The sequence below is a fragment of the Alexandromys fortis genome, unplaced genomic scaffold (assembly GCF_014885135.2).
Source record: "Alexandromys fortis isolate MF-2015 unplaced genomic scaffold, M_Fortis_MF-2015_v1.1 scaffold_147, whole genome shotgun sequence".
NCBI lineage: Eukaryota > Metazoa > Chordata > Mammalia > Rodentia > Cricetidae > Alexandromys > Alexandromys fortis.
In genome coordinates, this window is record NW_026068029.1 from 3,034,499 (window position 1) to 3,052,430 (window position 17,932).

Genomic DNA, 17,932 nt, shown 5'->3' on the forward strand with positions numbered 1-17,932 from the left:
TTGCATTTGCCATTCTTATTGGTCCAGAACAGTGGTTCTCATCCTGTGAATCATGGCCCCCCATTTGGAGGTGGTCAAATTGCACTTTCACGGGTGCATCAGAAAACACAGATAATTATATTATCATTCAAAATTACAGTTATGAAGTAGCAATAGAAATAATTTTCTGGCTGGGGGTCCCCACCACATGAGGAACTGAAGTAAAGGGTCGAAGCCTTGGGAAAGTTGAGGACCACCGCTCTAGAGCATTGTCACAATTTGGACTAATTTGGGCCATGAGCTCCTCTTCCTGCCCACCAGGGGCTCTGAATCCAGCTGGGCTGGTGGAGTGGCGTGCTCCTGGCAGTGGAAGCAGGCCTATAATTGGCTCATTATTGGATTGGATTTGGCACAAAATGACTTCCAGGCTCTCTGCTTCCTGACAGGTAATAAGCAGCAAGCTTTGTATATGATGCTGCGGGGAATCGAAGATACCTGTCTTTGCTGCTGCTGCTGATGCTGCTGCTGCTGCTGTTACTGCTGCTGCTGCTGGAAAGCTTTACAGAAGAATTCACTTTTTAATGGCGATTTAGGGCATTTTGAAGTAAACCCCCCCCCCCAGCTATTGTTTTCTACATAGTACTTCTGATTTTAAGACATTCACCTAATTTCCATAATCCTGGACATTTTGTGTCAGTGTGTGTGTGTGTGTGTGTGTGTGTGTGTGTGATGCTTTGCTGTTTGCATGTGAGTAAATGTTGTACTGAATTATGATGGTCTTACATTTATTTGTACATACGCGTGTGACTAGACCGCAGCTCACATGTGGCGTTTGGAAAGCAGCTTTAGGGAACTCTGTTTTCTTCTTCTACCGTGTAGGTCCTGGGGACTGAACTCAAGCTGGCAGGCTTGGTGGCAAGTGCCTTTATCCACTGAGCCATCTCCCTGGCCCCAGTATAGCTCTTTTTAATTTAAACTTCAGGGTCCGCAGCCCAGTGGTGGAGCATTAGCATGTGCAAAGTCCTGGGTTTGATAGCCAGTACTAGACACAGGAAGCAAATGAACACTAAATGTGGGGAGAAATGGATATGGTACATTTCTTTTGAAATACATCTGTCATGACACATCGTTATTGGTTAGAAAGGAGTATTATCCCCTATTGCATGGGGACTTAAAATAGATGTACTTCATAACCAGTCTTAAAATTCCCTTCCACTGATGAGAAATGACAACACATCCCACAGTCCTCCACCCTGTGAAGTTGGAAGTCACATAAGAATGAATTGCAGATCTAATTCCTGTCTGCCTGAGCTCGCAGTGCTGATGAGCGGCTTGAAATGGAATGAACATGGAAATACTTTTGAATTCTCAGAATCTAGTCTGGAGGCTTGCTAATGTCATTCCTACTGCTAGGTCCCAGTTAAAAAAGAAGGGTTTTTTTCTACAAGCCCCCCTCCCCCGCAAAAAAAAAAAAAAAAAAAAAAAAAAAAAAAAAAAAAAAAAAAAAAAACCTCTTTTTCTGTATTGCCTGCTTATGATGCCCCTTTAAGCAGACATTTTGCAAAGTCTGTAGGTTTTCATACTATTTAGCACGTGTATTTGTTAGCGGCTGCCTACCTGCCTGTCTCCCTTTTACTGTAATGAAACTATCACTTAACTGCCAAATTAAGAAATGTAGAAAGAGAGAGGAAACCCTCCTGCAGGGTACTAATTGGGTGTGAGTGGGGCATAAGGTTAGAACAGGATGTAATAGAGAAAACCAGCAGGGTCTGTCTGGATGTTCAGACTGACATGGTTCTCATTTTATTCCCAGGACCAGACTTCAGTAGTGCATAGTCTGTGCCTGAGAGATTACTCTAATAGGTGAGATGCCTCTTTCTGTTCTTCTAGGCCTACTCAAAAAAGCACAACAAGGAGTAAATGAAACTCAACAGCTTTTCTTTGACATCAGAGAAACAGCAGCTCGATCGCCCAATGTTCCTAGCATGGATTCTCTGTGGAGGAAAGTCCAGAAACTACAGGCCATTTACTCGTGGAAAACTGGGAGAAGAGGAGAAAAAAAAAATCCCTTGAAGTTTCCACTAGAAAATGAAAGTGCTCTAAAGAAATCCTGGCGCTGCCTTCTGGAAGAAAGGGCTTTGGAACACTGCCGCCAAGCAGCCTTTCAAACCTGGAGCTGCACTGCCTCCTCCAGGAAAAAGAGGACTCTTGCAGCCTGAAAATCAACTCACAGACAACAGAAGCTCTGGCAGAACAAAGTAGGTGGTGCCTGAGACACGGGTCCTCTGGGATGCTTAGGAGCCTCTGGGTGAGCTCAGATTAGTCACAGATAATTAGTGCTTTTTTCATTTTCAGCACACTTTCTTCCCGATCTCTACAGAAATAGGCTGAGCTACTCTTTAGAGGGTATGTTATTTAAAAGCGAAACAAATCTCAGCTTTGGAAGCGGGAGCCAGAGTGCAGGGACAGCAAAAGGAAGAAAGGTTTCCTCTACGCTTGTTTGTCTTCGGTGGCCCACCTGAAACACCTCCCTGGCCTTAGGGTTCCACCATGTGGATTCCTGTTCATAGATTCAGCTCAGACTGGTCACGGCATCACAATGCAGCACAAGTGTGTCCCATGCTTTCCAGAACAAGTAGCATCTAATGGCTTTGTGTTAGGTGGGAAAATCTGAGCCCTGTCCACACCATCTTGTGCCATCAAACCGACTGCTATAATTGCCCCCCCTACTCTTTGCTGACTCCGATTCAAAACCTTGTTTCTTCATTTCTCCTGTGAGCAAATGTCCCCTCTCCCATCCGTCCCTAACTACGCCAAGTTCTTGCTATCTACTTCTAGTATATTCTTGCCTGACACAGGAGGTACACACATATCTTGATTTTTTTTCCTGGTCAAGCATAGTTTATAGTGATAAAGTGCATTTTTGAAGGAGAAAAGCTGATCCAGTTAGGATAAATTCCACCCAGCCCATGTAGAAAATGATTAAGAAATGAAAATGGAATCTAAACAAGTGGATGTTTGAACTCTTGGCATTTAGTAACCCTGCTTGGCAAGTTTTTTTTTTTTGTTTTTTTTTTTTTTTCAGAGGCTGTCTCTGGAACTAAAGGCCAGGCATCTTTTGTACTGTTTGAGACTCAGGCAAGAGCTAGACAGGAAGAGGTGTAGTGCTTGCTTGCCTGGGGCTCAGTTGTCCCTGATGCATTTCAGGGCAGATCTTCTGACATGGAAGGAAGTACCACTGACCCTCTAGCAGGAGGCCCCCTGGGGCTTTCTGGCAATAGAGCATGCTTGCAGAAATGATGGTTTTTAGCAGTCAAGAGGAATTGTTCTGAGCTGCCTTGCTGCCACCTGCCTGGATGAAAGAAACTCTAATTTGTCGACTGCTTAATAGAAAATTCACTCAGCGGGAAGCCAATTGACCATCCCCGCCTGGGATTAAACCAGCTACCCCCTCACCATCTGCATAAAACTATAAACCAGAGCATGTGGACTGAGGAGTTCCCAGGCAGGGGACCCTGGCAAGGGAGCAGAAGTAAATCTGCAGGTCTTGCTTTGCTCCTCGTGAATCCTCCTTCTCAACCGCCACAGCATGTGCGGGGAGTTGAAACGAGCAGCGAGCCGCGTTGTCACGATGCAGCCAAGGCTGATTAGACAGCCCAGATTCACTTTCCTAGTTTTCTGCGTGGGCTGCACACAGCGTGAGAGGGGATGAGAGAAACGGCTTCATGGCTGGAAGACAGCTACAGTTGAGAGCAACACGGCCCCGCCTGACAAGCCCTTGCTTATACTGGGAGTAAAGGCAGCAATGGCAGAGGTCAGGATTTTCTCCTCAGCAGCTGTGTTGAACCTAGTCAGGGACCACACCATGTCCCTGTGGTCACAATCTTACACTACTCCGTCTCTTCTCCTCCCCCTGCACTTCCTTTCCTTGCTTTCTTAACCTTCCAGTCTCTTTCTTTCCTGCTTTCTCTCATGTTTTATAGGCATTAACATTACATTTCCTTCTCCTAAGACCTTTAAGGGAGAGCAAATTCTCTGTGTTGTCATGCCGTTTTTCACCTATTTTTTTTGTTTTTTTTAAATATTTATTTTTATTTATTTATTATGTATACAATATTCTTCCTGTGTGTATGTCTGCAGGCCAGAAGAGGGCACCAGACCTCATTACAGATGGTTGTGAGCCACCATGTGGTTGCTGGGAATTGAACTCAGGACCTTTGGAAGAGCAGGCAATGCTCTTAACCGCTGAGCCATCTCTCCAGCCCCGTTTTTCACCTATTAACCGGCAAACCGGGCTACATGCTCTGACCCGCAGTACCCGATGGTCTCTGAGCCCAGGGACTCCTTTCCGGTTACTGCGTTGCTGACGGACTGAATAAATGAATTGGGTAAACAGCCAAGCAAAGAAACAAACAAGCTAGCATGAGACTCGTGGCTCAGTACCCTCTTGGTGGGAGGGAGCAGTTTCTGATGTCTCAGAGCCTTTGCTTGTTTCACTCAGAGCTGGCATAGTAAAATAGTCGAAAAAACTATAGCTGACTAGAAGGACCCTTTTTCCCAGAATGCAGCAGGTGACCATGATTCAAAGGACCGGGTGGAGAGTACAGCAGATGCTGGAGCGACTTACAAGCTGGGTGTCTCTAGTATAACTGAGTAACCTTAGCTTTGACTCTGCATAAACAAACTGGCCATCCCTTGCCATCAAGACAAGAGGTAAATAAAATAAATATGCGAAAGACAGGATGCTTCATCGGCCATTCCCAAGCATATAATAAACGGGACTGCTCCTGGTGATGAGGAGACCATAATGGCGCTATTGGCACAGATACTTGTTACTAATACTTAACATTGATTTTAAAAAGTTTGGAGAACTGTTGAGATAAATGCTATAACCCATTTAGGTATATACAATTATAAATATCTAATTTACTGATGGGTAAAAAAGGTGTATCTGAGTGTCTTATTTCTACAAATCTAATTATGTTTAAAACTATACATATTAGGTAGTTAATTCCTATACTATACTCTTTTTTATTGTCATCTTAATTTTTATAAAATGCACTGGATAGACTGCTTAGAAAGGGAAGTTTGCTAGATGTGACATTAATCTCGCAAGTAGAAAATTGGGTTTATTCTTTGCTAGCACTACTGACATTTGAGGCTGGTAATTCTTTGTTGTAGGGACTGTTCTGGAGATTATGGGATGTTTAACAACATCCTTGTCTTCCTCCCCACCCTGCACGTCAGTGTGTCCAGATATTACCAAATGACCCCTAAAGGACCACACCACACACACACACACACACACACACACACACACACACACACACACCACTCCTGTATCCTAGGTTGTAAACCACAACTTAGGACGGAGACAAGCATTCTACAGTACTGAAAGCAAAACACGTGCCCATCATGATTGCCCTTGGGCCCAGGAAAAGATATATGCCAGCTTACACAGATCTGCAGAATCTGGTCCTGAGCCAACTGTTTCTCTGCTGGTTGTAGACAGGTCCTAGCACAAAAGTTTTGCGAGACAACAAAACAAATGAACAAAACTCTGATGTGGTTCAGGACCACTGAGGAAACTCCCTTTCTCCAAGTGCAGAGTAGCAAAAGGAGAATTACAAATCAAAAGAGAGGCAGCTTCACCAAAGAGTTAAAAAAAAAAAACTCCTTCTCCAACCATTTCCTTTAGAGAGAGAATAGAGCCTATGTAATTGGGTCAAAGCCGAGAACACATCAAAATTGAGGACAAAAAAGAAAAATGCCCAGCAAACTACAGAGACGACATTAGGGGAAGCTTTTAGGTTTGTTTTCCTTTTTTTTTTTAACATACAGTTCTACATAAATCAATAAATCAGTCCCCTTTCTGGCAGAGGGACTAGGTTCTGAAATCACTCTTATGATAAACTGTGTGGTGGGAAAAGCAATATGCAAAACTCGAAATGCGATGAATGATGGCATGGCAGGCAAAAGAGGCTGAAAGAACCCGTTCTTGCTGCATGAGTCATTGCCTAGCTCAGGCATTGTGCTTACATATCCTTTTCTAGAAGCAGCCCCTATGCTGCAAAGCTACCACATACAGGGTATACTGTTTTCCACTCATTATAAAATTAACAAAAGAGGCATTTAACCCAACCTTGCAAATGTGGAAGGAAACAAGACCACATCTTTATGACCATATTGTTAGCAGCTTGGCTATAAACTACTCCCTATTTCCATGTAGAGAGCGAGAGGAAAGAGATCCAAGTATCATACTAAGAGGGGGCCATTGTTTGGTGCAATTACCTTTTACTCCCCAGATTCTATTATTTCTGTAGGTTCCTGGGGGATGGTATATATATATACAATTTGGTTGCTTGTTCTGGGTTTTAAGGCAGACTTGCACTCTTTAGCCCAAGGTGACCTGGAGGAGATCACAATAATTCTCCAGTCTCACAATCTCCCAAATGTTGATATTATAGGCATGAGCCACCAGGCTTTGTTTTAGAGTCTATATAGATTTTAAAACCTATTATTCTTCGCATTTGACAGGGTTGTTTCCATTCACAAATTAATATTAATCACATTTCCCAAATACAGAAATATTATTGATTTGGTTGTTGATGTAAGACCTTTGTTTTTAACCGTGTCTACATGGAAGATCTCTCTGTAAGCTCTGATTTCACTGCATCTCAGACTTTTCAGTAAGTTGCAGATTTTTTCCTTTAATCTAAAAAGGGTTCTCATTTCTTTTGTGATATTTTTTGTTGATTCATTAGTTATTTTGAAATATGTTTTGGAGTTCCACAAGTTTGTGACTTTCCAAGCTTGACTCTGTTATCGAGTCATAATTTTAAATAATTTGATCCATCGTGCATGACTTCAGTCCTTATTCATTTATTAAGACTAGTTTTATGTTCAACCAAAAGTCCATGGTAGACACTGTTCCTTGTGCACTCGAGAAGGATACATACTCGTGTTCAGCACAGTACTCTAGGTGTGCCTATAAAGTCTAGTTGGTTTCCTTTGCTGTTCACATCTTCTATTTCCTATTACTCTTTTACTAAAAGTGGGATTTCTTTGAGGCAGGGTTTTACTCTGAAGCTGGCCTGGAGCTCACTGTGTAGCCCATAATGGCTTTGGATTCATGGCAATCTCCCTTCCTCGGCTTCCTTAGTGCTGGGATGATGGACGTGAGTCACCATACCCACCTATTAATGCACATGGGGAATTTAAGTCCCCAGTTATTATGCTTATTAAATGTCTGTTGCTCAGCTCAATTCTGTCAGCTTCGGCTTCATGCATTTTGGGGGTCTGTTGTTAAGTGCTAAGTGTACTTCTTATCAAGCTTGTGGGTCCATCCATTTACCCTCCTGTCAACGCTCTCACAATTAGCACTTGAATAAACAGAAGTGACAGCGAGGCAGAATGTTTAACATTTAAGAGTAATGAGTACCTTATGTTCTCCTTTTCGGGAGATGACATATCTCTGGATGACTGGTTAGCAAATATGTCTTGTCTAGACATAAATGCACTTTGAAAACTAAAGCCAACAAGTTGCTGAAAATTAAATTGTCTTTGATTTTGTACATTTTGTTACATAGGTATATAGTAAATATATTTGCAGTCGGGCAACGGTGGTACGCTCCTTTAATCCCAGCACTCGGGAGGCAGAGGCAGGTGGATCTCTGTGAGTTCGAGGCCAGCCTGGTCTACAAGAGCTAGTTCCAGGACAGGCCCCAAAACCACAGAGAAACCCAGTCTCGAAAAACCAAAAAAAAAAAAAAAAAAAAAAAAAAAAGGATAGAGGACAAAAATTTTCCAGAGTCCCTAGCTTAATATGTATAATAATGTGTGAAGTCTGCCAGCACAAAGCCTGTGGACACACTGAGTAGCAGAATGCCTTCGATCTCAGAATAATGTTTTCTGTCTAGAGTTTCGTCAGTGCCAGGGTTTTCAATTGCTGCTCTCTTGTTCCTTTGCGTAATTGTAGAATACTTAGGTTTTACCCCTCTAAATCATTTCTCTTCTTGTAATTGCTGTAGTGTTGCCACCTTAATATTTCCATTGTTCCCCTCTGATGTTTTGTTAGCAGTGAGCTCTTTTACCACCGGGAAAATAAGAGATATTATAGACAACTTGTAGAGTCTTGTTTTGCTCTGTTCTAAAAGTTTTTGCAGTACTACCTTAAAGGAACTGTTTGGTCCTAACACACACAAATATGCACATAACACAGACAAAGAAAGAGAGAGAGAGAGAGAGAGAGAGAGAGAGAGAGAGAGAGAGAGAGATTGATTCATGTGCTTAAACAATTTTGGTTGAATGATAATAGGAAATACTACAAAAAGTTCATATCCCTTCTCTGGTCTTTCTCAGCAAGAAATTCTACAGTTTGCTCAAAAACCTATTGAAGATTTCATGTCAGTTTGGCAACTCAAACAGAATTGAGCATGATGCTCAGTCATTAGTTGGTTCTACTATTTTATAACTAGCAAGTTGATGCAGTTATCTGCCAGATTAATTCCCACTCAGGTGGCTTTGTCCCCGTCCAAGTCCCTGAGCTTTATACTGTGGCCATGGAATATAATTTGTTTCATTCTCACCCCTTCCTTCCGTTTTATAACGGGGCTAAGACACTACATGTTGTCATTTTACTTTAACTCAAACCAGATTCTAAGATGAGCATCATGATACATTTCTCCTATCCCAGCACTTGATACGATGAGGCATGAGGATAGTAAGTTTGAGGCCAACCAAAGCAATATAGTGAGAATCTGTCTTAATAAAAAAAAAAAAAAAAAAAAAAAAAAAAAAAGAGGAGAGGAGGGGGTGAAGGGAGGGTGGTGGGTGGCCAACTCCTCTCTTCTCTAGGAAATCTTTTCAACCAAACTAGTTTGAAAATATCTGTAGAAGGTCTATGTAAGTATGCCATAGATGACATCAGGACAACCAATGGACTGCCTCACAAACATCCTGTTAGTGCTATCTAGAAAGTCAATATTCAACTCCAGTGTGAGGAGAGTGTGTGCCATCAATATGTATGGTGTGGTGAGATGTGGGACTTGAAGCACTGTGACAAGTAGATAGCTGGCAGAATCAGTCTCCCTAGGACTCACTCCAAGAATGAAGGTCAGCAGGGCAGAATGAAGGTCAGCCGGGCAGTGGTGGTGCATGCCTTTAATCCCAGCACTCGGGAGGCAGAGGTAGGTGGATTGTTGTGAGTTTGAGGCCAGCCTGGCATACAACAGCTAATTCCAGGACAATGAGGGCTGTTACACAGAGAAACCCTGTCTCAAAAAAATTGAAAGTGATAATTCAGTATTATGAAGCTTATAAGAAACATAGGAGCCAAGCATAATGGCCCATGCCTCTAATTCCAGCACTAGAGAGGCTGAGGTAGGAGGATTGCCATGAGTTTGAGGCTAGCCTAGGTTGCAGAGAGTTCAGCTTTGAATTAAGACCCTGTCTTGGGGGTGGTGGTGGGGGGAGTGGATATAATGTTCTTTACATAGTGGCAAGTGACGAATATTAAGTCTTGATTAAAGGGATGGATAAATGAATGACTGGACAACCAATGAGACAATATGCCTATTGCATGTTCCCATGCAGATTTCCTCCAGACTTGTGTTTAAGGGATGGAGAAGGTCATGTCCGGTGTTTAATACTGCTGGTAAAGGACAGGTTTGCTCCTAGCATCTCCTAGGAGAAAGAGCCATGACTTGGTGAACCCATCTGTTGGCAGAATTTTCTTTTCCAGTTAATAGGAACCAGATCTGCAGACAGACAGTTGGTTGTGTTCTTACAAGGGGATCATTACTGAACAATTAAAATGAAAATAAGCATTTTAAGTGCCTTGTTGGAACAGCCTGCACAGCTTTGAACCTATTCTTTTTACTTCTGACCCAGGGCTTCTTGGTCTGCCTCACACATATTCTGGTGATTTCTTTTCTTTCTTTCTTTTCTTTTCTGTCTGTCTGTCTTTCTTTCTTTCTTTTCTCTTTCTTTTTTGAGGCCCGAATGCACAGAGTGTTGCCTCCTCTCACTTCCAAATCTGCACAGCTACTTGTTTGTCAGATCCTCTTGCCAAAGCAATAGTTCATTGTTCTTTATGGTGTATAATAGGGAAATACATATGCCACGGCCTGCCCTCACCTAACTTCAACCTCCCCTAACTAGAAGAATGGTCAGAAAGGGACCAGTGGGCAAACAGCCCCACTAGTTCTCCAAGCAGTGATGGAATAAGACAAACCCGAAGGCGTGGCTTTCTCTGCAAATCATACACAAAATGCTGTCTCCATTGAATGCTCCTGGTGGAACTTCCTCCTCTTGATAATGGTCATTTTCAGATAAAGAGACCAGTTTTCCACTCACCTTTTCCCCCTTTGAACTACTGTTCCGTTTTGGGGACATATTTCAGTTCACTTTTAATATTCTGGATCTCTGATAGGTTGACAGCAGGTCCTGGGAGTTTCTTTGCTCCAGGAATTGGCTTCTTCTCTTCCTCCGAAGTGGGAGGAGCCCCCTGGAAAAAAAAGGAAAGAAACCAAAATCCAGGATATTTTATCTCTGGCTCATGGCATAGAGCAGGAAAACAAATATCAAAAGAAAATGTCAGAGTGTGATTCTAGCATGGGGACCTTCTCCTGTACCTATTATTCAGATAGCCTTAGAGTTTCAACAAAATTCCCTGCAATTTGTACAGAACTGTAAAATAATGTAAAGGGAAAAGTCCTTTCCATATGTCTTAGGACACATTAAGCAATAGTTGAGTGTCTGGTAACTAATAAACACTGCCAACGGTTAGAAGGGTCTGAGCTTCTCACGAAAGCATATTCTAAAAGCGACTCTGATTTAGTATCATAGCATCCTCGGACACCTGATGGCAGAAATCTGTAAAAAGTCAGTGCACAGCTAGTCCCAATGAGTCTGCAAAAGTTTGCTCAGAGTATGGTGCCTGTCAGCCTTTTGTCCTATGGTTCCTTTAGGAAACAAGCTCAGAAGGAAAGAAAAGATCTCTGAATATGGGAGGGAAGGCCAGAGGCCAACCTTTGCCTGCTGCTTTGAATAGTTTCAATTTCATATCATCAAAGGTATCTCAGTTCTAGGGAGGGACATACAGCCTTTTCTTTGTGTGTGTGGCTCCTCGAGTACCTGAGGACAGAGGCTCGAATGTATACTTGATGCTTTGTATTTAACTGGTTTATCCCATAATCAACCTACACCTCTATGTGTGTGCACCTAGCACAAACAGAAAAGGACTATAAAGCATTGCGATCAGCTACTGTGTGTAGCTCCATCTAGTTACAAGAGAAGAAAACTGCATGCTAAGCCTGTTCTTCCTACTTGCCTGAAAGGAAGATATTGGAGAACATTTGATCACCCTAACAGCCAAGGTATCATCGCTTGGATCAGATTACTTCAGGGGTAACTGAGTGACTGCCCTAACTCCTTGTCAGTAAAATCCATCCATCACCATGCAGAGGTCACATTGACCAGATCTGCTGGCAACAAATGATTGAGTACAACAGCATTCCTAAAGTGATGGCATACCTGGCAGACAGGAACTCCACCCAGGAGAAATTTAGGCGGGAGAGCTGGGCTTCGAGTCACACTGAGGTCTGTATTTCTCCCACCAAGCCCTTCTATCTTCTTCCCCTGCATCTAGGCCTCAGCAACTCTCCTGGAGCTCTCGACCATCTTTCCATACAAGTGTTTTCTCTAAAAAATACTTTGTACCTTAAATGTCTATTTCTTAGAGGACTCCAACTAATATAGTTCCCAGTGCAGAAATGTCCATAGATCCATCTGCTCAACCAAGAATAGGGTAAACCAATTGTGTGTGTGTGTGTGCGAGAGAGAGAGAGAGAGAGAGAGAGAGAGAGAGAGAGAGAGCGCACTGCAAGCATGCATATCAATGATAAGAAACTGCTCATTTGCCTCCCATGGAGACCGTATTAAAACTAATGCTGTTAGTCCAGGTCTGGTGCCTGCCTGTGTCTCCTTCTCGAATGGGTTAGCACCTAGAGGAAGAATGTCCAAGCTTCCCCGAACTCTGACAAATCACTAAGTGGATGTGTCCCTTATAGATATGTTTTTAAATTGTTTATTGGGGGAGGATGAGTAGGCATAAAAGAGTGAGGTGTTATTCCTCTTGTAAGGGCTAACGGGACTTCCTGTAGTTATTTTCTGTGCAGTTGGTACAGTGCTGATTAAATAGCTAATGTGTCACCCCCCCCCCCCACGAAATGATAAAGTAACTCGAGGAGGATGTATCTGTTGCAAATCCCTGGGAGATAATGTTTCCGTAGGTCCAGGCACAGAGCCGTAAGCCTGGTTTCCGTTCTCCACACAAACACATCCATCACTTACAAGTGTTGATACACCAAAGGTCATTAAAACTGTAAAACACCCACTTGAAGAACCAGGTACTCCAGACTGTTCTTTGCTGGGCTTTCGGGAAGGGATTTTTAACAAGGCTATAAAGTGTTGCTTCTTCTTCTTTAATATGTGTAGCAGTGAAATGAAAAATGCTTCAGCACTGAGAAATGTTCCCAGGTTGGAGGTGGGTAGATCTTAAAGAAGCACAAAGAGAAAAACGTTTCCAGATCCTTCTGTTAAGTTCCTAGGTGAGTCCCCTCCGCTGCTGGCACATTTAACACATACAGCCAATATCTACACTTATGTGTCTGGGGCGGATTTATAAGGTGAACGTACACAGATTAATAAAGGAATGCTAGGCATCTTCCTTACATTATTAAGACCTCAATGAACTGGGGTGGGTTTTTTTTTTCATTTTTTATTAAGATAAGGCTTGACATTTGATTGAGTAAGGTGGCACATAATGGAGATTGTCATGATTAAGAATGCGATAGCATGATATTGTTCAGGACGCATTTTTATATTGAAGTTCAACCACCTTTAAAAACATAATGGAAATCATATTCCTCTACTTCTGTGAATTTATTATAAGAATTACAGTAAACTAGAGCATGAATAAAGAGGCTTCTACTTGAATAATGAAGGATAGCACTTTTCCCAGATATCTCAAGCCAGCAGACAGCTAGAGGCTACTGATTCTTCCATACAGCCAAAGAGAGTATGAGGGAAACCTTACCAACCCCAGCGACATCCCCCACTTCGGTGAGAGTTCTGTGAAGGGAAGTGTCTGCCTTGAGGATCACAGAGGAGTTGCCAAATGCTATAGCATGGAGAAGCCTTTCCAGGCTACCCCATCCCTGCCATTCTTTACTACCAGATACCCTCCTGAGTTTTTCCCCGGGCTCTTACTAACGCTATAGAGCTTGACTTTCTCATTCAAGTTCAAAACTAAAAACTCACTGCTATCAGCAAACATTACTAGCTGTTCTAAGTGCATGTGCTAAATTATTTAATTCTCACGCCAACCCTACACATCTGCTTTTATCCCTACCTCACCACTGAGACTGAGGTATGGAAAATAAAACATTGCTCAAAGCCTCAGAACTCGTAAGTGACGGGACTAGAATTAAATAATATGTTTGGATCTTGGGAAGGGACAAGATGAAAAGGAAATATTGAAAAGAAAGTCCCAATGTGTAACATAATGAGAATAATGATATTTGAGTTAAAGAGTGATTGGGAGACTTAAAAATAGCTCACCAGAACCCTCAGATTACTTCAAACAAGCAACTGCTTTTCTTGTGCAAAAGGATTTGGATAGAAGACCCATGGGACCCCGTGCATGCTTATGTCTACCAAGCCAAGTATAGAAGGTGCAATCCATGTTTGTAGGCAAGGCAAAGGGCTGGTCAGAAGCCACAAGTACACAAGAGACAGCCAGCGGTCACAGACCTTATCAGAGAGCCAGTGACTCCAGGTCTGGTCTGTTTTTGATGGGATGCAACCCTTTGTGCACTTCTTAGAGGATGTCAAGATCCAAATACCTTCTGAGTTTACCTGGGGTTCTAACTGGCTAGGATGGAGGTGAGCTCTTCTGGTTGCTGATGGTGTGCTACAAATCACACATTCTACTATAATTCTGTTAGCATGGAGCTCAGCAACAAATCTTCAGTCTCTGATTGTGAGCAATTCTTAGTATGCAAATACAGATTACACTAATAAATGTGGATATGGGAGGAATTGTGAATTCACATTCAAGTTCCTCACTCATTATAATGCCACTGAAGGTAGCTGGGGCCTCAAGCCAACCCACAGAAATCCTGTTTAATGCACCTTGTAGCTACGACAAAATACCCAAATACTCTTGTGACGTTTCTCCGGGAAAATTATTCTGGGGCCCAAGTCAGAATTTGAGCCATGATGTCACTTCTTCCCTCAAGCCCCACAAGCCCTACGAGTCCCTTAGCTCTCTGCTCTCCCCATTGAACCCCAAGAACGAGGAGTGGCACATTTATACAATGTGTCCAAACCCATCAAATTAGGGACAAAAACAGACTGATAGACAAGTGCTTCCCTAGTGTCCTGAGAGGCTCATGTTGTGCAGGGAAAAACCCAACGCTGCCTGCTCCACAGATGGAAGAGAAGACCCGAACCCCGCACAGCTACTTTCTGAGTATTTGTTGTCATAGTGACAGAGAGCTTAAAAGGAAGGTGAGGAAGAAAAAATGTCCAATAGCAAATTAATGGAGGCGAGGGCAGAGTGCCATGGCCATCCCTTTAAACTCCCCATGCCTCTCTCTCTTAAAAGCAGAACAGGAGCTCTGGAGTCTTTCATTAACATTGGATAACCGGGGCGATTTCTAAAGAACTGCTTATCTATCAATTACCTACCAGATTATACTGTGTCCATTATTTCACTCATTCATTCCTGACAGCAACCCTCTGAGGGATGGAGGAGACCCTGTTTGACTAACACAAACTCATGCACTTGACCCAAGTCCCAGACAGAATTAGTAGCTGAAATTTCAAAATTTGGTAATCCTATTCAAATACTCCCCCTTCTTACTCACCAAAAAAAAAAAAAAAAAAAAAAAAAATCTCTTGATCAGAGGCTAAAGCCGAGGAGGTAAGATCATGATCAGGAAAATGCATATCATTTTAGGAAAGTTTGAGGCAGTGGGCCAGATATAAAAGCCATAAAAATCCTTACCCTTTAAAATGCCCTGATTTTTGTACTAATGAAATTATCTAAACCTTTAATCCCCCCTCCCTCAGGAGGGCACTTGTTTCTGCTTGCTGCATTTATTCGTTTTCGTCTCTGTTGCGTGATATCTGAATTGGGCAGGGAGTAGAGAATAGGGAAATACAAGGAGGGAGACCAGACAGACTCCCGTGGAAAGCCTTCTTTTCAAAGGAAGATCAAGATGACTGATCTTGAAAGTAACTTAATGCGCTTTCTTACTGGGCTCTCATTGAGGTTAATCTCCCCTCAGAAGCCACGCCACACACAGCCTGCTCCGTTTAATCATAGACCCTGAGTAAAAACTTACCAAGCAAGTGACTAGCGCTAACCCCGAAGCACCTGTGTACAAAATCAGTCAGCAACTGAAGTCAAGCTTGGCATCTTCAAACAACTTTGTCAGACACTTAACACTGCTTGAAATGGAAAGAAGGCCCAGAATGTCCCTGCTAACTGAGAAACCTCGCCTCTGGGAAGACTCTGGAAGAACCAGGCCTTGCTTATCTCTGTTAGCTATCTTCCTCACCTCCTCTGCTTCTGGAGTGCACTCTTTCCTTCTGGGGGGCTGACCAGCTCCTGGTCGGAAGGCTCCCATTGGAATATTGATATTTGCCTAAAAGAGAAAATGGGAAATTTAGCTTAAGAATAGGAAGAAATTGCAATGACATTCTAAGACAGCAATCATCGTGAGGAAAACGCTTCTGAAAAGTACATCCTCAGTGCTTTTTATCTAAGGAAAATTGCTGTAACAACAGCACAAAAATATGCAACAGAAAATTTCCCTTCCATTTATTACCCGTTCCTGTATTCATCCTTGTATCTCTGCAGTGATTTCATAATTCCTTACTGGATAGAAGAATTTTTGAAGACAGTCTGTTCTGGCCGTTGCCCTCCTGTGGCGCATATTATTTTCCCCCTTTCGGTGATGAGGAATTTGCACATAATGATAGCAAAGTGGCAAAGAGCATCCACAGAAGCGATACCACATTTAGTCCTTCATCAGTTTCCTTTCTATGTACAGTAATGAGGATGCTTTCACGTTTCCTGAGGCTCTACCTCCTTCCTGTAGCATCCTGGCACTGTTCTGGTAGCACCTCAGGCCTCTGAGTGGATGTTCTAGCTTCTCCCCAACACTATCATGTGTGGGACAGTAAAGAGAAAGGACAGAGCTATAAAATCAATTTCCCTTTTTTAAGAAAAATTCAATTAGTATCCTTTATTCAAATAAAATACGACTCTCCTTCAGTGGCAAGCAGAAAATACCTTCTTGTAAACATGAACTACTTCAAACACTAAAATACGTAAGAATATGTTGACACACTAATTTGAACTGGAGAAGATAGTATGTAAATTTAAATTTTACCCGTATTTCTCCAGACATCAAAAAGTGAAAAGATTTAACACATACCAAAAATGTCTTCAAACAGTGGTATCACTCCAATAAAATATGTTTTAAACAGTTTTAAAAACTAGAATGCACTTTTCCACTGCCGGTAAAATGTTGCTTTAGGAGTAATGGGATATACGGGCTTTAAAAGGTTAAATTTCATGTTGATATGAGTGAAAACGATGCTGAAGCAAAAGAAGCAAAATGTGTTTGCTAACTTTTGACACAGTGGATGATTTGGGGACCACCCCAAATGAAATGAAGAAGAACATTTGGAGGCACCTGGTATATGCTCTCTCGCCAGGGTAATGATTAACCTATAGCAGAGAGGAACTAGGCAGTGTCGTTGCTCACATGATGTGGCCTCCAAGGAGAGCGGGTTTGCAAACTCTCCCTCGTGCTAGAATAACGCTTATCCCACAGAAAGGAAACAAATTACAAAGTGTTAGTGGCAAATAGCAAGAACGGTACATCATTTTGATTCCAAGAAGTATTTTTTATCATAATGTATCATAAGAGAGACAAATAAGATGGAGTGGAAGATGGATCTTATGGCCTAGAAAATATGGAGCAAATGTTTAACAATCTCAAAAGATCATAATTTTACTCTGTGGCCCAGGCTGGCCTCGAACTCCTACACTCAAGTGATCCCTCAGCTTCAGCTTCTCCAATAATTGGAATTTCAGGAAGGCATCATCTCTCCAGGTCATCTCACAATTTCAATTGGCACAATTCCTTTGTTTCTTGGGGGGACATAAATTGATGCTATTCACTAGGGGTATGTCTCAGCGATAGAGTGCCCACTTAGGACGCCTGAGACTCTCAGTTAGATCCAGCACCACAAAGAGGCAAAACTGAATAAAATTCAAGAACAGCAATTCACCTTTGACAGTATTTAGGTTGAACAGCTTACATCAGGTTTGAAATAAGACCAAAACAATGTGAACAGACTCGGAGAAGATGATCTATATTGGACCAACAGACTACTTCCTCCACTACAATTTGGATGAAAGAAGAAAAGTGTCAAGTCAATGACTATTTGAGAGAAGATTAATAAATTAAAGTTTCAGTTAGAGCCATGTGTGGTGGCACAGGCCTGAAATGCTAGCACTTGGTGGCTGAGTCAAAAGGATTGTGAGTTTGGAACCATCCTGGGCTACAAAGAAAGACCCTCAACTCCCCTATCCTGAAAAAGGAGTTTATTTAGAGTACCCCTATTCAACCCATTTATTATGAATCTATAGGAGGTACCTTCCTAGTAGTTAAAATCCTGTTTCTGGAAGATTTGGTTTTTAAGTCATTTAAGTCATATAATCAAATGTAGTTTTCAGAAAGGAAACATGCAAAGGTGATGTTCTGGGGTGACATCATTTTCTTATTTGAAGATTAATTCTAGAACCTCTTGTAGCCCTTCCATAGGTGTTTTTTTTTTTTTTTTTTTTTTTTTTTTGGTTTTTTTTTGT

At 42.1% G+C, this 17,932-nt stretch overlaps 1 protein-coding gene across 1 annotated transcript in view; it reads right to left on the minus strand.

The window, feature by feature from the left end:
* Smpx (small muscle protein X-linked) overlaps positions 1–17,932 on the minus strand; it is a 47,750-nt gene that overhangs the window by 14,882 nt on the left and 14,936 nt on the right. The window contains exons 3-4 of the mRNA XM_050164388.1: positions 15,609–15,695; positions 10,336–10,486 (exon numbers count right to left, since the gene is read on the minus strand). Of these exons, the coding sequence (XP_050020345.1) occupies positions 10,352–10,486; positions 15,609–15,695 (222 nt within the window). The 3' untranslated portion in view covers positions 10,336–10,351. The remainder of the gene's footprint in view (positions 1–10,335; positions 10,487–15,608; positions 15,696–17,932) is intronic.